We start from the raw sequence: 25868 nt of genomic DNA on the forward strand, positions 1-25868 counted from the left end.
GGGGTTGACAATTGTAAACAATTTTACAACACCAAGTTATAGTCCAGCAATTTTATTTTAAATTCACAAGCTTTCGGAGATTTCCTCCTTCCTCAGGCAAATGTTTCAAGAGCTCCTTGAAGCCTACGCATTTATACATATAGAACAATACATGGTGTTTACAGACTGCCCCTGCAACTGCCCGTTGCCAAGGCAATCACCGTGTTCAGACAGAGAGGTGTCACCTGCAGAACCCCCGAATACACATTCAACAAAAAAACAAACAGGGAAAAAAAACAGAGAAAAAAAACAGAGAGAGGCAGAAACATCCGGAAGGCAGAGAGAGCCAGCAAATGACCCATTATATTAAAAACAGATAACATTTGTTCGCTGGTGGGGTAACGTGTAGCGTGACATGAACCCAAGATCCCGGTTGAGGCCGTCCTCATGGGTGCGGAACTTGGCTATGTTTTATGGGCGTTACAGTGCTGAACCATGTGCATTGATTAGCTTTTTCCTCGAATGCTGGTAATAAAAACAGAATTTGATTTTCTTTCCATTCAATGTAAAAAAAGGTGCCCCTGCTTGAATACTTTGCCTTGATTCTGTAAGATTCTCAAAATTCACAGATCCCCCAAAACTCGGAGAAAAACCCTAAAGAAAAGGACTTTGGACTCTTTTCTAACCATTTCAGGGTGATGACATATTGGGCCTAACAGAGGGTGATTCAAGGTCAAAAACCAAGATTTGGTATTTTAAAAAGGCATGTTTGGGCTTGTAAAGGAAAAAAAGGCTGCAACAGGAGTTGGGATCAACCTCTGTAATAGACGTTTTGAGTATTGGAGTTAATCAAACTGTCTGGGGGAACTGTGTGACCTCACTCAGCCCCTACCAGACATTTACATTCAGACAATAGACCCACGGAAGAGCAGTCCCCACCCAAATTACAGGACCCATCCAAAACATGCATAAAACAAATCCAATCAGCCCACTCCATAGAAATCTCAGGCCCAGTCAGGAAACTCGAAACCTGAGCACAATGACTACAATCAAGCAAGAGCTCAACAACTCATGAAACCATCCCGAAACCACTTCACACATTTCATAAACAAGTTACTCTTAAACAGCCAGCCAAAATCTTACAATAAACCAGGTCAGATTTGGCGCGCAGATAAGGAGGCTTCAATTAGTATAATTGAAGGCCCATTTTCTCAAGAAGTTCAGTTCAGCCAGGAGTTCGACAGCTCGGGAGACAACAGTTCAACAAGGCGAGGGGGCAACAGAAAGAAGTTCAACAGAGAAGGTCAGCAGCTCTAGAAGCAGGCCGACACACAAGAAGAAACCAGAGCAACAGCCCCAGTGACCATCAGACACCTCACGGCAACAAGGGCCTTACGAAACAACCAACCGAATATTGCCACCAACCAATCGGGTAATATTGGGCCACCGCGACCAAAGAAAACCAACTCGGGAGAAAACCGAAGATCCGCAAAGTTTCCACTCTACAATCTATTCCTGACTTACCCCTGGGTGAGTTTTCTACTCAAAAGACTCTAAATCCTATCACTTTACAAAGAAAAGTGGGTACTCACCCGATAGATCCAAGACGCACCCGACCGCATCAGCGGGCTCGCGAAGACTGACGAGCTACGCAGTTGAAGTCCTCTACCGTGTCCGGGGTACGGCAGACACCAATCAACACATACAGCGAACCCCGAAATTGCGAACCAACTCAACTGTCAAGGATTCGTTTGGTGAGCATTCTCTCTGGTCCTTTAGAGCCCAACTTAGCTTGTAAAGTGGGATTGGGAGGGGTGAGGTATCTTTCTACAGTAATTTCCCTCGGGTGTACCGAAGTGTTCCCCATTCTATTAGAGTGTTAAGATTGTTGTGTTGTATTTTCTCTCTTGAATAAAGATCAAAGTTTCTTGCACTAAAACCAGTTGTCTGCTGCACTTTTGTCACAACCCCCAAATAAGTCCAAGGTCTAGAACCAAGGGAGTGGGAGCGATTCGAACCACTCGGAAGTCAGAGGTGAAGCTGGCACACACCACCACCCCCTACAATTCCCAACAGCTGTTTCAGCTCCAGTGAGAGGAATGAGCAGCATGGATCATGATACCCAAGGCCAATCACCAATTAATTATTCAATAAACTGCCTGCCTCCTCTACAATTGATGAAGCTAATGAGCCATATATGCAGTTGGGTAATCTGCATGTGTAGCACTGGTATTTTAGCATTGCATATCTCTTATACATTGCTGTAATAAATAGAAGACTATCTTGTTGCAGTAGATGTACATGCTCAGTTTTGTAATTATTTGAAGTCCCCACTGAACCTTACATTATGTCTGAATAAACATTCCAATTGTGTTTATTTCCAGACCCTCTACAATCTTCCGTCAATGAATTACAAAGTAATACAAGAGAAGACATTGGAGTGTCATTTCTACAATGCGCTTACTCCCACCAGGGAGCTAGCTAGTGTTCAGTTAACAATATTCAAGTATCCTACATATCACTTTCCCCCCTCAGAATTACAGGCGAAAATAATTATCTCCAAGAATGAGCCTGGTTACCAGCTAAAAAACATGAAGTAAAGAAGTTCAGTAACTACATCTTACAATAACAAGATCAAAAAAACCATGGCACTCTCCCAGTAAAGCACAGGAAAGATGGTTGATGCCAACACTAGAACCATATTGAAAACCATTACACTTATAACTATCTACAAGTCGGAAAGATTTGGAGGTTTCCTTTACCTTTGAGAATATCTTCAAGTAGGTTTGACAATGGGTGAGCTGGGACTAATAACAGTAGCTTGTTGGGATTGGTTTCACCACTGTCAGGGTCCGCAACTTTCTTTGGAGTCTGTCCTGGAGAGTTCACTCCAGAACCAGGAGCATGAACAACGCCGTGGATTCGTTACCCATGGGAATAGGTGAAACATCTGAAACTTTCTGAGGGGCTGTAACAGCTACTGCCTTAGGTGGAATAGGCGTTGGTAGTAGGTCACATGCAACATTATCACTGAGTACATCAAAGGCAGTCAATTCATGCAGCTCCTGTAATTGATTCTTATGATTTCTCCACAGTAAACCATCCACCAAAACTAAAGGTAATAGCTCCACTCTTCTATTCAATAACACCATCACATTCCTGCGGAATTCAACACATAATAGTCTTTCTCCCATGCGATATTGTTCCAAGTTGGCTATCCAGCATCACAAAGTTTCCTTCTCGACACTGATGTTTCCAAGTCAGGTTTAAAACTATGAAAATGAGTATGTAACTTCCTTCCAGTGAATAACCCAGCCTGTGTCATGCTAGTGACAGTATGAGATGTCATATGATAACTCAAAAGAAATGCAGCTAATTACTGATGCATGGTGCCAGGACCTTGTAACACCTTTAGAGAAGTTTTGAACGTACGTACAACCCTCTCAATTTCCCCATTTGACTGTGGGTGGAGAAATAATGAGCCGGAACTTGCTCAGAGCAGCGTGGCAACGTCGGCCGCAGCTCTTGCAAATTAAATGTACGAGTTTACTTACTGTGGATTCGTGGCATAGACCTGCGTGATTTGGAAGTTTTTAAAAAATGCACGACATCAACCCAGCCTCTGAGTCTGTGATAATGGAAGACACGCCCACAAAATCTGTCAGGAGGAGAAGTCATGCACACAAACAGGCAAGCAAAGTTCATTCATTTAAAGTAATATTCTGCAAATCATTGTAAATAAAAATTTTAATTTTTTTTAATAAAAAGCCAGAGAAGTAATTTAATTAAATTAAAGAGACCGAAGGGAAAAGTAAAACAAAATTTTAAAACTTTTAAAAGTTTTAAAAAAATTTTTAATGACCAAAAAATATTACAATAAGGAGTAATATGAGACTCCACGTTTTTAAAATTTAATTTTTGGTTGTTTGGCATATATTAAGAGTCATCGCGCTTTTAAAAAGTAGTATAGACCTGGTATTTTTCAGGGTACCCTTTGGTGGTGTAAGTAGTTACGTTCCAGCTGGACAGATGGACAAGTTTACAATTTTTCTGTGGTTTCTATGATTGCAGCGTGTGATTCCCCTTTAATTATCAGCTGTTAAATCACCGGCGAACCAATAGGAGCAAGTTCACGGTTTTAGTGCGCATGTACAAATGCGTGAACTTGCTCCATCGATTTGTCGTTGGAGACAGAGGATGCATTGAGGAACGCCGTTCACATGTGAATAATTTCTGCCTTAACATGTGACATATAATTCTTAATCAAAAATTGAGAAAAATCAAGTGACTGAAAAGGTGATCCATTGTCAGAGACCAACTCTACAGGAAGTCCATATCAGGCAAACAAATACCGTAGCGCACCAATCGTCACCATTGCAACTCTTGATGCATTGGAACCACTTCGAGCCAATTAGAATGAGAATTCTGTTACTTTATCTTGGTGAAATCAACATGAATTTGCCGCCATGGTTTTGTTGGCCATTGCCAAGTACTAGTATCCACAGGTCGGTGGATCTGGCAGGCTTGACACACATGAACAGCATCTTCTCTGTTTCTATCTAGGGAAAGCCACCACATGTACATCCTAGCTAATCCTTTTATTCTCGTTATACCAGGGCGATCAGCATGTAATTCCTAGATCACACTGTTTCGGATTTTAGGTGGAATAACAACAGGAAATCCACAAAGCAAATGCCCATCTTCGATCGACAATACATCTCGATATCTACCGTATGATCGTAGTTCTGGCAAAACTCCATCATCAGACCAGCCATTCACAACGCAGTAATTAACAGGGTCTTGTGCTAGATAATTGCATATGTCACTGGCCGTGATGGGAATGAGTTCAGCTGCTCAGTAACCAACTTCTTGATGGTCAAATCTTCGGCAATAAGGGAATCTACTATAAGTAGGCAGGACAAAAAATCTGCATTGGCATTCAATTTCAATATTTTAAACTTGACATCATACTGATAAGCTGAATAGCCCATTTTTAATTCTTATTGAAGCTAACATGGGTATTCCTTTGGATTGAATATGAAAGCTGGATTAATATCAGTAGAGATACAGTCAATAACACATGGTGCTGGGGGGAGGGGTTACTGACTGAGTGTAAGGGAACTGGATTAATATCAGCAGAAATATTAGGTCAGAAATTACTATTGGAAAACAAATGCTTAACATATTCACATGACATTCTTCTGTGCACTATTTTATTGGTTGGTGTTGACCCATTCATCAATAGAGATAGAACTAGAACAAAAAGTCCCCTTTCGTAGATAAGCCTTCACTCCTATGAACCACAATTATGTTTTGCACGAAGTGCCCCAGGATAGTTTGCCTTGGGCAGTGAACCTGATTGTTGATACCCAATAGCATGTACCAATTCCAATATGTCTTATGTCAGTTCAGAAGACAAATAATATCTGCCGTGCCAGACATTTTTCATAATAGATTAAACTATTAAACAGGTTTTTCAAGAATAGAAATATTTACAGCCGAAAGCAATATAGGGAATACAAGCAAGGCATTTGAAACAGTCTAATCTGAAACCAGTTCACAATGGGTTCAATAGAGAGACCAGTGAGATAAGATTGTTTTGTATCAGTGTCTGCTGCAGTACTTGGAGTGCAGTGTTTCTCAGAAACCAACCAGCAGTTCCATTCCTTCAGCAAACAAACAACGCAGTCTTTGTGGGACTCACGCTTATGAAACCAAGTCTGTCCCTGCAGTTCATGACCAGGCAAAAGACACCAAAAAGTAGTTTTTTTACACACCCCTAAAACTCTTTGAGAAACAGGTCCTGCTTTGAAGAGCAATCTGTGAGACTCAGGAAATCTTGAATAATGTCATCAGTCCTTGCAGTCTGTTTGGGCCATCTCACGTGGCCCGTTGACACCTGGTACAAAGTACTTTTAAGTCGGTTGACCTCCTTCGGATAAGGACTAGAAACAGCCTCCCCAATTGGATTGCTGCGATTGTTTCTTATAGTATATTCACCATTACGGTTGCATTTAAGATATTCACATATTGAGGATACTGCCTCCCAGCACATTTTACGTAAACACCTCTGACCTGATTTCATCCTCCCACCCACTCCCCGGGAGGCAGTCCATATACACAACCTCTGATCTAAAGGGGCTGGCTAGCCCTCCAATTCCCAGTTTCCATGGGTGCTCTTCGTGTCTGCTGGACGCTCAGCGGAAGCCCCAGATAACGATGCAAGAGACATCAAGACCTCACTCCTGTGTAAAATATAAGTTGAAACACCTGTTTCAGAGAGGAGCTTCCTGCCAACAGCAGGGATGGACCCCAGGAAATGCGTGTCATGAGTGCGGGTCTCTGCTCCAATTTATTCTGCTAATTGCCCCAGAACCTCAGGCACACAAAGGAAAATAGACCCCCTCATCTCTTAAACCAACTTGTTGGTTTTTAAACATCAAATTAAATTTAATAAAGAGAAATGTGAAGCGATACCTTTTGGAGGAAGAATGAGAGGACATTTACGCTAAATGGTAAAACTTTAAGAGGAGCAGGGAGACTTAGGGGTTCGGATACAGATCTGTAAAATTGGGAGGACAAGTTGATAAAGTTGTAAAAAACAAATGGGATAGGGATATGTATTGGGAAGACCGAAGCCATTGTCTTTGGTCCCCACCACAAACTTTGTTCCCTAGCCACTGACACCATCCCTCTCCCTGGTCCCTTATGAGGCTGAACCAGACCTTTCACAACCTTAGTGTCCTATTTAACCCTGAGATGAGCTTCTGATCACATAACCACTCCATCACCAAGACCGCCTACTTCCACCTCCATAACATCGTCCATCTCTGCCCCTGCCTCAGCTCATCTGCTGCTGAAATACTCATCCATGCCTTTGTTACCTCCAGACTTGACTATTCTAATGTTCTCCTGACCGGCCTCCCATCTTCCACCTCCATAAACTTGAGTTCACCCAAAACTCTGCTGCCTATATCCTAACTTGCACCAAGTCCCGTTCACCCATCACCCCTGTGCTCGCCGACCTACATTGGCTCCCGGTCCGGGAACACCTCGATTTTAGAATTTTCACCCTTGTTTTCAAATCCCTCCATGGTCTCACCCCTCCCTATCTCTGTAACTTCCTCCAGCCCTACCACCCTCCCAGATCTCTGCGTTCCTCCAATTCTTGCCTCTTGCGCATCCCCAATTTTAATTGCTCCACCATTGGAGGCCGTGCCTTCAGCTGCCTAGGCCCTAAGCTCTGGAATTCCCTCCTTAACCTCTCTACCTGTCTCTCCTCCTTTAAGAGGCTCTTTAAAACCTATCTCTTTGACCAAGCTATTAGTCACCTGTCCTAATATCTCCTTATGTGGTTTGGTGTCTAATGTTGTTTGATAATCACTCCTGTGAAGTGTCTTGGGATGTTTTACTACATTAAAGGTGCAATATAAATACAAGTTGTTGTTGTATGGACAACAAAAACAAAGAGTTAAGGCTAAACTATTTAAATGATTTGTTAAGCTGCAGTTAGAATATTGGGTCCTTTAAAAGATATTGGGAGAGGACAGGGGAATGGGATAAAGTGGATGGCTGTTTCAGAGAGCTGGCACAGGTGCAATGAGACGAATGGCCTCCTTCTGTGTTGTATATCATTCCAAATGAATGCATAACTTCCATTTTGAGTGTGATAGTTTAAAACTAATCTTAATTAAAAGACACAGTAAAGAAACAATAAGAAGCCATGGAAGACATTTTTTGTCAGATTACTATTCCCCTCATCTAGCGTTTTCATCTTGATAAGAAAACAAGCCACCTCCCCGTACACAAAAATAGCAACTCCTGTCCATACGCTCAAAAGCCAAGACCCCCACTGAAGACGTGAGGTCCCTCCATACACAATTAAACAGGATGCCAATGGACAAAAAAAGAGACCCCCATGCATATAAATTCCAACACCCCCAAACACAAGTTCAAGCTCTCACCCTTTTCCTCATCCTCTCATTCTCCTGAATGAGGCTAATGATTGCCCAGGGTATGTTACCCTTTTTGCTTCCTATTAATGTTGGATATTCTGGGATTTGTAAAAGTCTTTCCTGACGGGTGTGTGTATTTCAGTGCCATTGGCCCTGAAGGGATTCGCATGTTCCCCCCACCCCGAAGATTTATTGGAGTTATTAAAGTAACCCTGGTGTGACTGTTTTAAAAAATCCAAGGTCTCTCAAAATGGCTGCAGTCAGACACATGGCCAAGGACCGGCAGATTTGAAATTGCATTCTCAACAACTTGGCAGGTTTTCGTGTCTAGACAGATTTCTTTAAACAATGCAGCTGCTTTCTAGCCCTGAGGCAAGCTATCAACATGGCCGGTCAACACATCAAAATTCGAGCAGGAAGTGATCGCAGGACAAAAGGTGAACCATCAAGGTACATTCGGAACAATGGTAAAGCAGTTAGCAAACAGATCGATACAGGAACCGGCCATTAATGTAAATGGGCCAGAGTTGGGGTCCTTTGTCTTACGTTTCGTGCTTAAATCAAACAATGAAGCAAGCTGATAAGGTATGAAAAAACCTGTAACCAAGAGGGTATAACTGAAGCTGCCCAGTATATTTCTGGGTAGTAGTAGTAGGAGTAGCTGCTCTCTTTGCCTCTTGGCCCTGTCCTGTCTGTCTGCTAGCAACTAAGAAGGAAGCCATCCAGTAAACCTCACAACCACATGTCGACAGCAACAGCAGGCACAGGGGCCAGGCCTTTTCATCTGTTTTCACCGGTGAGCATTAATTTTCTGGCTGCCACAAGACAACCGAGCATAAGTGTAAGGTTGGGGGTTAAGGGATATTGCTAAACTTGTGATTTTAGAATTTTCCCTCGATGTGTCTGTTTCTTTCAACCCGATAAGTGTAAGACTGTATTACATCCATAGCGATTTCTTTATCTTCTGTATTATACTGTTTACCTTGTAGTTTTAGTTTTCTTATTAATAAACATTGGTTTTCCTTGTACCAATCCACTGGTCTGTTTGTCTGTCTTTGTTACCACTCGATAAGTCCTCAGCTCAGAATCAGGAAGGGGTAAGCGATTCGCAACCGCACTGCGGGCAGGGCAGCTCAGGAAAAACATAACTGGCTGACCTATTATAAGCCCGAGAAACAGTAAAAAAAGAAACCCCTTACAGAAATGGCGAGTCAGGCAGGAGCTGAGGCGAAAGTGTGTAACAAGACAGACAGTGGTGCGGAGGAGGAATCCGCAATGGAGATAAGGTTGTCTGCCTATGTGTGCGGCAAGGTAAATATCGCAAAAAAGTGGGTGGGCGATATGTTAAAGGCCGAGCGTCCCATAGATGCAGCCATCCAGTGGACAGCAAGTAAACAGTATAAGAAAAGTATTGAGAATGCGGTCTGGCTCTTGTGTTTTAAAAATCAGGTCTTTGTACTAGACCGTGCTGTAGCAGTACAAGCAGCCAAGATTAAACAGTTGACCCTAGAGCTGCAGGAAAAGACAGCAGCTGAAGAGCAAGGGGTAGCAGCGCTCCAGGCAATTAGCCAAGAAAGGGCGCAGATGGCAAGGGACCACCAGGCAAAGGTAGAGCGCCTGGAATACCAGATCGCTGAGCTCAAAAGTAGCGCTAGAGGTAGAATGGAACACCTGGAATACCAGGTCAGAGAGGCGAGAGGCAGCGAGGTTATGTTAATGGATAAGATCCACAGCCTCACGCAAGAATTAAAAGAGCAGGAGGAGAAAGTAGGTGAGGTAAAGGCAGCATATAAGCTGGCCTGCGCCCAGGGGTTTGAGGACGCAGATCATGGCCCCTGCAGGCAAGAAATAGAACGTTTGGGCATGGCCTTAGCGAGGGCGAAGGGCATGGTATGCCTCCTTAGCCCGAAGGCGGGCCAGTCGGATTTTACCGGCAACCCAAACAGGGAAGTCCCACAGGCAGCTCCCAGAACGACACTGGTTAGGGAACCAGAGGCTTCACGGCCATCACCCATAGCCCCGAGTTTTCAGGAGGTCTGGCAGCAAGCGGGGGTGGAGGATGAAGCATTAGGGGAGACCCAGCAATTCCTGGCAGATAGACCAGGACCGGGACCAGTGTACCCCCTCCGACAACGGAGGTACGGCCCGCCCACCGATGGCGAGGACCTAGGGGCCATCCAGAACCAGTTTGTGGTGCCGCATGGCACCCCACAGTTCAGGGCCATGGTTAGCCATATCCCTAAGCTTACAGTGAGGGGAGACCCCTCTTTACACTTCCGTGAGATAGAGCAGGCAGCGTGCGTTAATGACTGCAATGAAGCAGAACAAGCAAAAATGCTGCTGTTTTCTCTGGGGGGTGACCTCCTCCAAACCTTATCAGATGAGTGCAAAAGGGGGCAGAAAGATTACGAGGAGTTAAAGGATGAGATATTGGAGGCCATGGGACTAAATGATGGGAGTCCGTTCGCCCGGGTGGGAAAAACGGTACAGCTCCCTGGGGAGTCCCCACAGGCTTTCGCAGACAGGCTGTGACCAGTCTACCGGAGCGCATGCCCGGGAATGCCAGGGCGGACACTCCTGAACAGAGATCAATTAGCCCACTGGCTCCGCTGTCTCATGACAAACTGCCTGCCCCAAATTCGAACACGAGCTGCGGCTTGGTTTGACCCCCGTAGCCCCCAGACCACCGAGGAAACGGTGATCCGCCAGCTCACGATAGCATTTAAAAATATCAGGGGTATCGAGACGCCCCAACCCAAGGGGAAAGTCCACTAGGTTAAATCAGGGGCCCAGCATAAAAGGGAATGGCACCAGGAAGGGAATCGTCCCGCCCAGGCTAAGTTAAACTGCTTTGGGTGCGGGAAGAACGGCCACTTGCGCAAAGATTGTAAAAACCCCTGGAAGGATACTAAGGGAAAGAATCCCACCGCCCCAGCCCAAAAGGCAGCGACGGGGGAGGCAGAGACAGGAATTGCCCCCGCTGCCATGGAGTCATTTTTTGAGGCCATGCGATCTTTTATGGCCAGCCAGGGAAGAATAGCAGCCACTACCGGTGTGGTAGCTCCCTCAGCCCCCTCTGACGATGCCCCGCTATGACTAGAGAAGAAAGCGCAGATCGGTCAGCAGGAGGTGAAATTCCTGGGCCTGACCGTCTGCGCAGGGGAACGAGCCATAGACAAGGCTAGGAGGGAAGCGGTCCAAGAGCTACACGGTCCCCAGTACTGTGGAGGTGAAAAAGCAGGCAGCTGGGATCCAACCCGAGGTTAGAAATCCCCAGCTCCCAGCAGGTCACAGCTCACAGGCAGCACCTGCAGGTGCAGTCAGGGGAGGAGTCACCCAGACCCCTGTCCAAACCACTCCCCCTCTCTTCTGGGACTCAGGTGGGGAGGAGGAGGAGCCCGAGGCAGGTAACCCCACCCCCGACCCAGGTTTTGAACCTGGAGAGGAAGACTCTCAGCCTCCGGCAGCAGGCAGCGAGGGGTTGCCTGTCCACAGCTCAGACTTGGGAAGGGAGGAGCCACAGGGGAAAAGTCCCCAGCCAGCGAGGACTGCGACCCACAGCAAGGGTCCGCTCGCCAGGGTAGCCCCACCAACAGCACTTCCTAGGAGGTCCCTTCGGACACCCCAGCCTAGGAAGGCACGGTCGCCGGCTCCCCAGTTTAAAAGGGCTACCTCCCGTGCTAAAGTTAAGTCGAAAGACAAAGGTCCTCAGCCAGCAGTCGCGGGCTGTGAGAGACCGGAAGTAAAGCTCAGTACAGCCAAGCCGCAGGGAGCAGCCTGCAGCAGTCCTGACAGAATTTGAGCTGGCCGCTCGGAGACGGGCGGCGGATGTATATAACTTTAGCAGTTAAGTTTGTAGTTTTAAGTTAAGATGTATAGGTTTATTATAAGGTGTGGAACCGTAATATAATTTTTAAGATGGAACCGTTCCAGTGTTGTCTACGTGAGCCGAGGTCGAGGGACCCGCTCACACTTCACCCGAGCCAGGCAGCCGATATGGGGCCCGGCCAGATGTTTTTATCTCTTACAGGGAATGTTCGGAGGCGTGATCCTGCTCGCCCTGTCTGGGCTGAGCCTCGCGAGAAGGGGCGACACAGAGGACCACCACATCTTCGGATGAGCCCTCTTAAAGGAGATGTTAAATTTTATCAGTTTGATTTTTCAGACGGTGACAGAACCAGACTAAACACCCACGAGCTTTTGGACGGGATTGGGAGACAAAGAAGGGGTGTTTTTAACGATGTCTTAACTGGTTTTAACACGGGGTCTCCTGTCATCAACAGCTGAGATGACATCGAGCTGCAGACCCAGATTAATGGTTTAAAAATGCAATTAAAGACAGGGTGGAGAACATTGGTGTCATTCAGGGGGGTGCACACGTTTGTTTCACAGCGGTCCCGCCCTACGTCATAAAGTGGGAGCACGCTATGACGGGTACTGACCTCTCGGGGTGCCAGAGCCGGGGATCACACATAATCCTGTGTCCCCAGCACTTGAACGCCTATTCAAAACCGCAGTGCGGGTTCAGAGCTGCTGACGCGAAGCCTATAAACTGCACCATGGAAGCCATGGCACAAGGCCATGTTCCCCCACAGGTGGCGTATATAGGAGGTGGGACATATTGCATCACCACAGCAGCGTCTCACTACCAGCATGGTCAGCACAGCTGGTGTGCGGTGAGTGACAGCAGTTTCTGCTTTAAACCCCAGGCAGAAGTTCAAGTGGCACAGACACGAATTGTCCCCATCCCTGAACCATCCACTGTTCACCTCACTGTGAAAGAGAATTTCACCAACCTCCAAAAGTATGTAGCCCACTTTGGCTATCAGATTCCCCCTCTCCCAGAACACCTCGTTAAATTATTAAAAGCAGTAGGGGTGTCCCAAAAACACTTTTACACGCTGGAACAGAAGACTGTCCAGATAGGGGCCGATATTCTGAGTATTACGACCCCACCCTGGTGGGACATCTTTGAGAATATAGAGGTCCCCTCCTGGATTCGTCTGGCATCACACGTGCCAGTAATCTGTCAGCTCGGGATTGTCCTCTACCTGGTTTGCGTCCAGTGTAGGAATAGGGGTCTCGAGGTAGTAGTTAGAACACAAAGGGTATGGAAGGACCAGTATGCTCGGGTAGACGAAACACCCGTGTGAGTTCGGGGACGCATCCCTTGCGAGCGATGGCAGCCTGCTTCATTATTTTAATAAAGATGGTCCCTTCCGTTTGTTGTTTTCAATAAAGTAATGTTTACGTTTTGATGTTATTTTGAATAAAGATTGTTCATTGTTGTGTTGTATAGTATGCGAAATACTGTTTCATCCCAAGTGGTGCAGGGGTATTTGGACCCCTCCGTGCTGGGATTGTTGTAATTCAACCTTGTTTTCTATCCGAATGCCTGCCATACACTGGGGTTCTCTCCAAGTAAGGGAATGTATGTGTCGAGGGATTAGGGATAGGTAAATAAAGGGGAAGGTTGTTTGCGACAGTCAGAAATCTTTGCTCACCTTGCATGGACACTTCAAGCAAGTTTAAGTATCCACAGGGGGGAGTGAAGGGATTCGCAAAATTTCACATGTTCCCCCCACCCCGAAGATTTATTGGAGTTATTAAAGTAACCCTGGTGTGACTGTTTTAAAAAATCCAAGGTCTCTCAAAATGGCTGCAGTCAGACACATGGCCAAGGACCGGCAGATTTGAAATTGCATTCTCAACAACTTGGCAGGTTTTCGTGTCTAGACAGATTTCTTTAAACAATGCAGCTGCTTTCTAGCCCTGAGGCAAGCTATCAACATGGCCGGTCAACACATCAAAATTCGAGCAGGAAGTGATCGCAAGACAAAAGGTGAACCATCAAGGTACATTCGGAACAATGGTAAAGCAGTTAGCAAACAGATCGATACAGGAACCGGCCATTAATGTAAATGGGCCAGAGTTGGGGTCCTTTGTCTTACATTTCGTGCTTAAATCAAACAATGAAGCAAGCTGATAAGGTATGAAAAAACCTGTTACCAAGAGGGTATAACTGAAGCTGCCCAGTATATTTCTGGGTAGTAGTAGTAGGAGTAGCTGCTCTCTTGGCCTCTTGGCCCTATCCTGTCTGTCTGCTAGCAACTAAGAAGGAAGGCCATCCAGTAAACCTCGCAACCACATGTCGACGGCAACAGCAGGCACAGGGGCCAGGCCTTTTCATCTGTTTTCACCGGTGAGCATTAATTTTCTGGCTGCCACAAGACAACCTAGCATAAGTGTAAGGTTGGGGGTTAAGGGATATTGCTAAACTTGTGATTTTAGAATTTTCCCTCGATGTGTCTGTTTCTTTCAACCCGATAAGTGTAAGACTGTATTACATCCATAGCGATTTCTTTATCTTCTGTATTATACTGTTTACCTTGTAGTTTTAGTTTTCTTATTAATAAACATTGGTTTTCCTTGTACCAATCCACTGGTCTGTTTGTCTGTCTTTGTTACCACTCGATAAGTCCTCAGCTCAGAATCAGGAAGGGGTAAGCGATTCGCAACCGCACTGCGGGCAGGGCAGCTCAGGAAAAACATAACTGGCTGACCTATTATAAGCCCGAGAAACAGTAAAAAAAGAAACCCCTTACAGCCCAGCTAACCCCAGTGACAGAATCTTCTCTTGTGATTGAATGTTCCCGAGGCCCAAAGACTAAGCAGTGTACCAGGGTGGGTTCTGCTGTACCTCCTCTATCAGCATTGACTGTGATGGATTAATCCTTGTGTCATGCAGGTACCACTGCTGGAAGTCTCCATTGTTTGGGGGGCACAGATACTGCATAGGTAGGTTGAGCAGGTAAAGTGTCGGAGGCAATGTGCCACCTTTCTTGTTCTGGATTCTTTGCAGCCTCTTAATCTGTGACTGACTGGCAGTACACCAAGCTGGATGGCTATATCCCAGGATTAGACTGATGTACATAGAATCATAGAATCATAGAAGTTTACAACATGGAAACAGGCCCTTCGGCCCAACATGTCCATGTCGCCCAGTTTATACCACTAAGCTAGTCCCAATTGCCTGCACTTGGCCCATATCCCTCTATACCCATCTTACCCATGTAACTGTCCAAATGCTTTTTAAAAGACAAAATTGTACCTGCCTCTACTACTGCCTCTGGCAGCTCGTTCCAGACACTCACCACCCTTTGAGTGAAAAAATTGCCCCTCTAGACCCTTTTGAATCTCTCACCTTAAAACTATGCCCCCTCGTTATAGACTCCCCTACCTTTGGGAAAAGATTTTGACTATCTGCCTTATCTATGCCCCTCATTATTTTATAGACTTCTATAAGATCACCCCTAAACCTCCTACTCTCCAGGGAAAAAAGTCTCAGTCTATCCAACCTCTCCCTATAAGTCAAACCATCAAGTCCCGGTAGCATCCTAGTAAATCTTTTCTGCACTCTTTCTAGTTTAATAATATCCTTTCCATAATAGGGTGACCAGAACTGTACACAGTATTCCAAGTGTGGCCTTACTAATGTCTTGTACAACTTCAACAAGACATCCCAACTCCTGTATTCAATATTCTGACCAATGAAACCAAGCACGCTGAATGCCTTCTTCACCACCCTATCCACCTGTGACTTCACTTTCAAGGAGCTATGAACCTGTACTCCTAGATCTCTTTGTTCTATAACTCTCCCCAGCGCCCTACCATTAACGGAGTAGGTCCTGGCCCGATTTGATCTACCAAAATGCATCACCTCACACTTATCTAAATTAAACTCCATCTGCAATTCATCGGCCCACTGGCCCAATTTATCAAGATCCCGTTGCAATCCTAGATAACCTTCTTCACTGTCCACAATGCCACCAATCTTGGTGTCATCTGCAAACTTACTAACCATGCCTCCTAAATTCTCATCCAAATCATTAATATAAATAACAAATAACAGCGGACCCAGCACCGATCCCTGAGGCACACCACTGGTCACAGGCCTCCAGTTTGAAAAACAACCCTCTACAACCACCCTCTGTCTTCTGTCGTCAATCCAATTTTGTATCCAATTGGCTACCTCACCTTGGATCCCGTGAGATTTAACCTTATGTAACAACCTACCATGCGGTACCTTGTCAAAGACTTTGCTAAAGTCCATGTAGACCACGTCTACTGCACAGCCCTCATCTATCTTCTTGGTTACCCCTTCAAAAAATTCAATCAAATTCGTGAGACATGATTTTCCTCTCATAAAACCATGCTGACTGTTCCTAATCAGTCCCTGCCTCTCCAAAAGCCTGTAGATCCTGTCTCTCAGAATACCCTCTAACAACTTACCCACTACAGATGTCAGGCTCACCGGTCTGTAGTTCCCAGGTTTTTCCCTGCCGCCCTTCTTAAACAAGGGCACAACATTTGCTACCCTCCAATCTTCAGGCACCTCACCTGTAGCTGTCGATGATTCAAATATCTCTGCTAGGGGACCCGCAATTTCCTCCCTAACCTCCCATAACGTCCTGGGATACATTTCATCAGGTCCCGGAGATTTATCTACCTTGATGCGCGTTAAGACTTCCAGCACCTCCCTCTCTGTAATATGTACACTCCTCAAGACATCACTATTTATTTCCCCAAGTTCCCTAACGTCCATGCCTTTCTCAACCGTAAATACCGATGTGAAATATTCATTTAGGATCTCACCCATCTCTTGTGGTTCCGCACATAGATGACCTTGTTGATCCTTAAGAGGCCCTACTCTCTCCCTAGTTACTTTTTTGCCCTTTATGTATTTGTAGAAGCTCTTTGGATTCTCCTTTGCCTTATCTGCCAAAGCAATCTCATGTCCCCTTTTTGCCCTCCTGATTTCTGACTGTACAGTCTGAGGAAAGTTCTTGGGCTGACTCCGTGATTCCTTAGAGGACTCAAAGTTGGTCCAGCTGTCCGATGCCCTGGGGGTGATGTCATCGATGTGCAGTGTCCATATCATATTCCTTTGGCGACTTATGACCAGTAACCTCTGCTGGTTTTGATTGGTTTTGACAGCAATTCAATCCTCATACTCTGTTCCTTGTGCTTGTTTCTTTTGGAGATTAGCACGCTTTGGGATTTTGAGGGCTTTGGCAAAATTCACCATTGGCTACCCATTCCACCATATCATCCTGGTATGTCTGGAATTCTTCTGATGCTATTTCTGAGCTCATGGTGGATAATTACATGACAATGCCATCAGCAAACTGTAGGGAAGTCCCAATCCTTTGTTCAGGTGTCAGAATGACATTAACATCAATGAGCCCTGGAAACTCCTGCCATTGGGCAGATCCTGGAGGAAATTGCTATGCCCACTCTGGCAGACTGACACCCCATTTGCCTGTTCAGGGGGCCGTAAAAAAAAATCCTATGACACTTTTTTGAAGAAGAGTATGAACAGGCAATTTTGCGTAAAAGGCTCGAGAGGCCAAATGACCTACTCCTGTCCTATATTCCGAAGTTATCTTGGTGCTTTGGCCAACATTCATCCTTCAACCAACACTAACAAAACAGATTAACTGGTCATTCATTTCATTGCTCGTTATGGGACCTTGCTGTGCACTAATTGGCTGCCATGTTTGCCTACAAAACATCAGTGACTGTGAAGCGTTTTGGGATATCCTGAGGTTCTGAAAGGTGTTACATAAATCTTCTTAGATGATCAAGAGAAATTAAATAGGAATTGAAATGAGATTAATTGAAAACTAAGAGAAAATTGTATACTGGATGTTTTTATGTCATTGCAGAGATTTATGAATGATGGCAATCAATGGTAAAGTAATGTGAAACAATGAAATAAAATATTAAAATGTATTTACAGATGCAATTTTTTATATGATATAATTTGTGTTGAGTAAATATTTTTATATAATTTGCGCATTCAATATAACTTGTATGGATTATTTTGTAGATAGGTAAAATAAACAAGATAAAATGTTATATTTGTTTGATTTACATGTTACATAGCATTACACAGAATTTACATCACACAGACAGGCCATTCGGCCCAACTGGTACATGCTCCCCGACAAGTGGAAACATTGGGGGGGATTAAAATTGGATAAGGCCTATTATTGGGTGCGGGTAACGCAATCCGCTATTAACCTGCGCCCGATGGCCCTTGCGCAGGCAGGACGAGACTTTTGTCAGGCCTGAGGACTTAACTGCAAGCAGCGTTGGAAATCAACATTGACGCGAGGATTCAGTGCAATTTGCACTTTCCACCTGCAGGGGGAGCCCCAATCTCTTCAAAGGAGGATGTCTCTTAAAATCTCTTAAAGGTGGCCGGTACCTGTTATCTGCTAAAAATATCAGTCTGCTGTCTGAACGGAGTCTGAACAGAGATCAGACATCACACACATAAAACACAGTCGCAGGTCCCATCCCTATGTTTACAAACTGTTGAGTTATGTTAAAACATTGAATAAAGGTTGCGCACTACTAAATCCCACATCCTCTAATCTGCAGACCAGAACCCACCAATCTGAGTTTATACCATACCTGTGAGAGTGCATGCGCCAAGGTTCTCTGGATGATGCACTAGAGGCCGTCGTGCAAGAGGTGGACAGAAGGAGGGGCATCCTATATCCACAGTGGGGGGGGGGGGGGGGGGGGGGGGCAAGAGGCCCTCCAGACATATGTTCCCGAGGCAGTGGGAAGCAGCAGGGGACGGAGTCAATGCCAGGCGCATAGCACTACGAGCATGGATGCAGTGCAGGAAGAAGTTCAATGCTTTGACACGAGTAGTCAAGGTGAGTGAGGTCAACCATCAAGTGGTGTCTCCTACCAACTGCACCACGCACTACACCCCCCCCTCCCCATCATCCACATACCAACAAACTTTTTCCATCAGTACTCAACTCTTCAAATCAGAGGTTTCCTCTCACCCTTACACATTACCATTGTTGCAAGCTGCCCACCCACAACCCACAGGCCACATACACTGGCAACTATTCAACCATGGCAGGCACATCAACCATGGCAGGCACACACGTCCTGCTTTCTTGCAGGAGAAGGTGGCGGCAAATCAGGAGGCAGCAAGTGGCAGTGGCATTTAGCCCCTCGAGCCTGTTCCGCCATTCAATGAGATCATGGCGGATCTGTGACCTAACTCCATATACCCGTCTTAGCCCCTTATCCCTTAATACCCTTGGTTCACAGAAATCTACCAATCTCAGATTTAGAATTCACAATTGAGCTAGCATCAACTGTCGTTTGCAGAAGATTTCCAAACTTCTCCCACCCTTTGCATGTAGAAGCATTTCCTCACTTCACTCCTGCACGTCCTGGCTCTAAATGTTAGGCTATGTCCCCGTGTCCTAGTATTCAGGAGACCTCCAAAAACAGGTACAATCAGCCAGAAGCAATAATTCAGCCACTAACCTGTAAATCCTGCATGATCCCTTTAAATAGCGCTGGTGGGGGTCCTCCAGCCTCCAGGCACTCTAAGACATGTTCAGATGATCGTGGTCAAGACTGTGCGTTGAGTTGAGCATTACGTCCCAAAATGGTGTTTATCACTTTAAATCAGCATTGCACGCTGATTGTATCCATTTTCTCCTTACTTTACATGCTGCTGGCGTTCGGTATTTGCGCATGCACTAATACCTATACCAAGATGGAATCCAGCACGCATCCCGTTGGAAACGTGCATGCGCAGCCAAGACGCCATCATGGATGTTCGGGAGGCTGCGTAGTGCCGAAACAACAGACGCTACACAGCCAAATTTTTCGCCCATCTTCTCTACGTCTAACCTATTTAACCCTTAAAGGCCTCTATGAGGTCACCCCTCAGCTTTCTCTTTTCTAAAGAAAAGAGCCCGAGCCTGTTCAATCTTTCCCATTAGGTATAACCTCTCAGTTCTGGTATCATCCTTGTAAATCTTTTTTGCACTTTCTCCAGTGCCTCTGCATCCTTTCTTTAATTTGGAGACCAGCACTATTCACAGTACTCCGTATGGTCTAACCAAGGTTCTATACAAGTTTAATATAATTTCTCTGCTTTTAAAGTCTATCTCTCCAGAAATGAACCCCAGTGCTTTGTTTGCTTTTTTTATGGCCTTATTAACATGCATCGCTACTTTTAGTGATCTGTGTATCTGTACCCCTGGAACTCTTTACGCATCTACCCCATTTAGACTAATTTTCCAAGGAGTATGTGGCCTCCTTATTCTTTCTACCATAATCTACCTATATTGAAATGAATTTGCCAATTACATAACCATTCTGCAAGTTTATTAATGTCCTCTTGTAACTTGACTCAGTCTGCCTCAGTATTAACCATACTCCCCAAATTGGTGTCATCCGCAAATTTTGAAATTGTACTTCCGATTCCCTTTTTTGAGTGTCAGTTTGTGTGCTGAGAAAGGATGGTGAGTGTCTGACCATGGGTGTGTCATAAGGCAGGAAATTGGGATGTCGTCTTTAAATGGAGCACTGGGGAGGTTGGAGTCTGGGAGCACCGGGAGTGGAGATCATAGGGTATGGTGGCATTGAGCTGTGTCCGAGGCACTGGGTGAACTGGCATCAGGGCTGTGGGATCCGGCAGCAGCTGAAACAGAATACGTGGGTGTGGTAGGACTGGGAGTGGAGCACTGGGTGAGAGGGGAGTACTGGGATGCAGGCAAGAAGCACGGCAATGGGAGTCTTTGTTGGGTATAAGTCAGCAGTGGGAGGAAAGGTACAGGTGTTTGGTGTGGGGGTGGGAGCAATGAAATTCGGTGGCAGGGTGGGGGAAAAGCACTGGAGGGGCAGCAAGTATGGAGTGGCAGGGAATAAAGAAACAAATTTCCCCCATTGGTCAGCAGAGGTGACAGGCGGCACAAGGGAGTGGGTGTGACAAGTGAAACTTTGCACTTGATATTTTGCATGGCGTGTTTATTCCGTAGTATGTTTTTAATGGTTGAATCTCTCTCATTCATGTATATTGATGTGTACCTGAGAAAGAATTCAAAAACAGCAACAGAAAAAGGATTAATTTGAAGGTGTCAGCCGTGGCTCAGTGGTAGCACTCTCCCATCTGAGTCGGAAGGTCGTGGGTTCTAGCCCTACTCCAGAGACTTGAGCACAAAATCTAGGCTGACGCTTCAGTGCAGTGCTGAGGGAGTGCTGCACTGTTGGAGGTGCCATCTTTCAGATGAGACGTTAAACTGAGGCCCTGTCTGCCCTCTCAGGTGGCTGTAAAAGACCCCATGGCACTACTTCAAAGAAGAGCAGGGGAGTTCTACTCGGTGACCTGACCAATATTTATCCCTCAACCAACATCGCTAAAACAGATTATTTGGTCATAATCACATTGCTGTTTGTGGGATATTGCTGTGTGTATATTGGCGGCTGCATTTCCTACATTACAACGGTGAATACGCCTCAAAAGTACTTAATTGGCTGTGAAGAGCTTTTTTTATTAGTTCATGGAATGTGGGCGTCGCTGGCGAGGCTGGCATTTATTGCCCATCCCTAATCGCCCTCGAGAAGGTGGTGGTGAGCCGCCTTCTTCAACCGCTGCAGTCTGTGTGGTGAAGGTTCTCCCACAGTGCTGTTAGGTAGCGAGTCCCAGCAATTTGACCCAGCGACGATGAAGGAACGGCGATATATTTCCAAGTTGGGATAGTGTGTGACTTGGAGGGGAACGTGCAGGTGGCATTGTTCCCATGTGTTTGCTGCCCTTGTCCTTCTAGGTGGTAGAGGCCTTGGCGAGTTGCTGCAGTGCATCCTGTGGATGGTACACACTGCAGCCACAGTGCGCCGGTGGTGAAGGGAGTGAATGTTTAGGGTGGTGGATGGGGTGCCAATCAAGCGGGCTGCTTTGTCCTGGATGGTATCGAGCTTCTTGAGTGTTGTTGGAGCTGCACTCATCCAGGCAAGTGGAGAGTATTCCATCACACTCCTGACTTGTGCCTTGTCGATGATCGAAAGGCTTTGGGGAGTCAGGAGGTGAGTCACTGGCCGCAGAATACCCAGCCTCTGACCTGCTCTTGTAGCCACAGTATTTATATGGCTGGTCCAGTTAAGTTTCTGGTCAATGGTGACCCCTAGGATGTTGATGGTGGGGGATTCGGCGATGGTAATGCCGTTGAATGTCAAGGGGAGGCGGTTAGACTCTCTCTTGTGCGGTGGTCACTCCTACCAATACTGTCATGGACAGATGCATTTGTGACAGGTAAATTCCTGAGGACGAGGTCAAATAGGTTTTTCCCTCAGTGTTAGTTTGCTCACCACTTGCCGCAGGCCCAGTCTGGCAGCTACGTCCTTCAGGACTCGGCCAGCTTGGTCAGTAGTGGTGCTACCGAGCCATTCTTGGTGATGGACATTGAAGTCCCCCACCCAGAGTACATTTTGTGCCCTTGTTACCCTCAGTGCTTCCTCCAAGTGATGCTCAACATGGAGGAGGACTGATTCATCAGCTGAGGGAGGACGGTAGGTGGTAATCAGCAGGAGGTTTCCTTGCCCATGTTTGACCTGATGCCATGAGATTTCATGGGGTCCAGAGTCAATGTTGAGAACTCCCAGAGCCACTCCCTCCTGACTGTATATCACTGTACCGCCACCTCTGGTGGGTCTGTCCTGCCGGTGGGACAGGACATACCCAGGGATGGTGATCGAAGAGTCTGGGACGTTGGCTGAAAGGTATGATTCTATGAGTATGGCTTTGTCAGGCTGTTGCTTGACTAGTCTGTGGGACAGCTCTCCCAATTTTGGCACAAGTCCCCAGATGTTATTGAGGAGGACTTTGCAGGGTCGACTGGGCTTGTTTTGCCGTTGTCGTGTCCAGTGCCTAGTGGTCCGAAGCTGGGTGGTCCGTCCGGTTTTACTCTTATTATGACATTTTTAGCGAGATTTTACAACTGAGTGGCTTGCTAGGCCATTTCAGAGGGCAATTAAGAATCAACCACATCGCTGTAGGTCTGGAGTCACATATCGGCCAGACCGGGTAAGGGCGGCAGGTTTCCTTCCCTAAAGGACATTAGTGAACCAGATGGGTTTTTATGATGATCCAGTAGTTTTATGGCCACCATTACTGATACTCGTTTTTTTAATTCCAGGTTTTATTTAATTAATTGAATTTAAATTTCCCAGCTGCCATGGCAGGATTTGAACTCATGACTCCGGATTATTAGTCCAGGCCTCTGGATTACCAGTCCAGTAACATAACCACCATGCTATCGTACCTGGTTTTGGGAGGTCCTGAGGTCATTAAAGGCGCTATATAAATTATTGCAAGTTTGTTCTTTCTTCAAATGCCATCTATCCCTGGGAGGCTCTGTAAACATCCCCATCCTCAATGATGGCGGAGTCCAGCACGTGAGTGCAAAAGACAGGGCTGAAGCGTTTGCAACCATCTTCAGCCAGAAGTGCCGAGTGGATGATCCATCTCGGCCTCCTCCCAATATCCCCACCATCACAGAAGCCAGTCTTCAGCCAATTCGATTCACTCCACGTGATATCAAGAAACGGCTGAGTGCACTGGATACAGCAAAGGCTATGGGCCCCGACAACATCCCACCTGTAGTGCTGAAGACTTGTGCTCCAGAACTAGTCCGCCTCTAGCCAAGCTGTTCCAGTACAGCTACAACACTGGCATCTACCCGACAATGTGGATAATTGCCCAGGTACGTCCTGTCCACAAAAAGCAGGACAAATCCAATCTGGCCAATTACCGGCCCATCAGTCTACTCTCAATCATCAGCAAAGTGATGGAAGGTGTCGTTGACAGTGCTATCAAGCAGCACTTACTCACCAATAACCTGCTCACCGATGCTCAGTTTGGGTTCCGCCAGGACCACTCGGCTCCAGACCTCATTACAGCCTTGGTCCAAACATGGACAAAAGAGCTGAATTCCAGAGGTGAGGTGAGAGTGACTGCCCTTGACATCAAGGCAGCATTCGACCGAGTGTGGCACCAAGGAGCCCGAGTAAAATTGAAGTCAGTGGGTATCAGGGGGAAATCTCTCCAGTGGCTGGAGTCATACCGAGCACAAGGCAAGATGGTAGTGGTTGTTGGAGGCCAATCTTCTCAGCCCCAGGACATTGCTGCAGGAGTTCCTCAGGGCAGTGTCCTCGGCCCAACCATCTTCAGCTGCTTCATCAATGACCTTCCCTCCATCATAAGGTCAGAAATGGGGATGTTCGCTGATGATTGCACAGTGTTCAGTTCCATTCGCAACCCCTCAGATAATGAAGCAGTCCGAGCCCGCATGCAGCAAGACCTGGACAACATCCAGGCTTGGGCTCATAAGTGGCAAGTAACATTCGCGCCAGATAAGTGCCAGGCAATGACCATCTCCAACAAGAGAGAGTCTAACCACCTCCCTTTGACATTCAACGGCATTACCATCGCCGAATCCCTCCACCATCAACATCCTGGGGGTCACCATTGACCAGTAACTTAACTGGACCAGCCATATAAATACTGTGGCTACAAGATCAGGTCAGAGGCTGGGTATTCTGTGGCAAGTGACTCACCTCTTGACTCCCCAAAGCCTTTCCACAATGTACAAGGTACAAGTCAGGAGTGTGATGGAATACTCTCCACTTGCCTGGATGAGTGCAGCTCCAACAACACTCAAGAAGCTCGACATCATCCAGGACAAAGCAGCCCACTTGATTGGCACCCCATCCACCACCCTAAACATTCACTCCCTTCACCACCATCCACAGGATGCACTGCAGCAACTCGCCAAGGCTTCTTTGACAGCACCTCACAAACCCGCTACCTCTACCACCTAGAAGGACAAGGGCAGCAGACACATGGGAACAACACCACCTGCACGTTCCCCTCCAAGTCACACACCATCCCGACTCGGAAATATATCACCGTTCCTTCATCATCGCTGGGTCAAAATCCTGGAACTCCCTTCCTAACAGCACTGTGGGAGAACCTTCACCACACGGACTGCAGCGGTTCAAGGCGGCGGCTCACCACCACCTTCTCAAGGGCAATTAGGGATGGGCAATAAATGCCGGCCTCGTCAGCGACACCCACATCCCATGAACAAATTTTTTAAAAATCCCTGGCGATTTATTTCTTTTGAAGTCTAGCAGCCTGTCAAGGACTTGCATCAAGTTCATATCGATGTCATTGATTTTGCCTGTGTTATCTCTGTTTGGGAGGGCATGTTGCTCCTCTCTTTCCTAGTTGCGCAAAGCAATGTAAATATTCAGGCTGTTTTTAACAAGCTCATCTGCTCAACCAAGCTTAACCGCCCGTACACACTGGAAGCAGTTCTGAAATTGTGCCAACTCCCCTTTGTGCGGAATTGGACTTGATTCAACAAAATGTGATAATGTGTACATTTGCAGGAATACCGCGTGCACGGCCAGTCTGACTGGGACCCACCCAGTGGATATTATTCATTCTCAGGATGTGGGCGTCACTGGCAAGGCCGGCATTTATTGCCCGTCCCTAGCTGGCCTTAGAAGACTGTGGAGCTGTTTGTTACAACTGAGTGTCTTGCTCGGCCATGTCAGAGGGCAATTAAGAATTAACCACGTTGGTGTGGGACTGGAGTACATGCAGGCCAGACCGGGTAAGGACGGCAGGTTTCCTTCCCTAAAGCTCATTCGAGAACCAGCTGGGTTTCCAGATTTTGTTTAAACTGAATTAAAATTCGGTGGTACTTGAACTCATATTCTCTGGATTATTAGTGCGGGCCTCCGGATTACTAGTCCAGTAAGATAAGTTACAGCCCTCCCAACTGAGCCAGACACAACAGCAAGGATACAGGGAAATGGGATTAGATCTCATCTGCTCTGATGACTCCACACACCAGAGCTTCTGAAGTGTCTCAGCCAAGGATTCCCCCTCTGCTATGGTCAACAGGGCCCTTGACTGGTTCTGTCCCATTTCCCCTGATTCTGCTCTGATTCCTCCCCCTTCTCTCATGATGACAGAGTACCCTGGTCCTCACCTTCCTCCCCATCAGCCTTCACATTCGTCAGATAATCCTCCGTCAT

General features: G+C 46.4%; 1 protein-coding gene across 1 annotated transcript in view; it reads right to left on the minus strand.

The window, feature by feature from the left end:
- Window positions 1–25868, minus strand: part of LOC137344318 (choline/ethanolaminephosphotransferase 1-like) — a 140416-nt gene extending 114548 nt beyond the window's left edge. Inside the window, exon 1 of the mRNA XM_068007179.1 lies at window positions 25823–25868. Coding sequence (XP_067863280.1) covers window positions 25823–25868 — 46 coding nt within the window. The remainder of the gene's footprint in view (window positions 1–25822) is intronic.

Source organism: Heptranchias perlo, chromosome 27, assembly GCF_035084215.1.
Source record: "Heptranchias perlo isolate sHepPer1 chromosome 27, sHepPer1.hap1, whole genome shotgun sequence".
NCBI lineage: Eukaryota > Metazoa > Chordata > Chondrichthyes > Hexanchiformes > Hexanchidae > Heptranchias > Heptranchias perlo.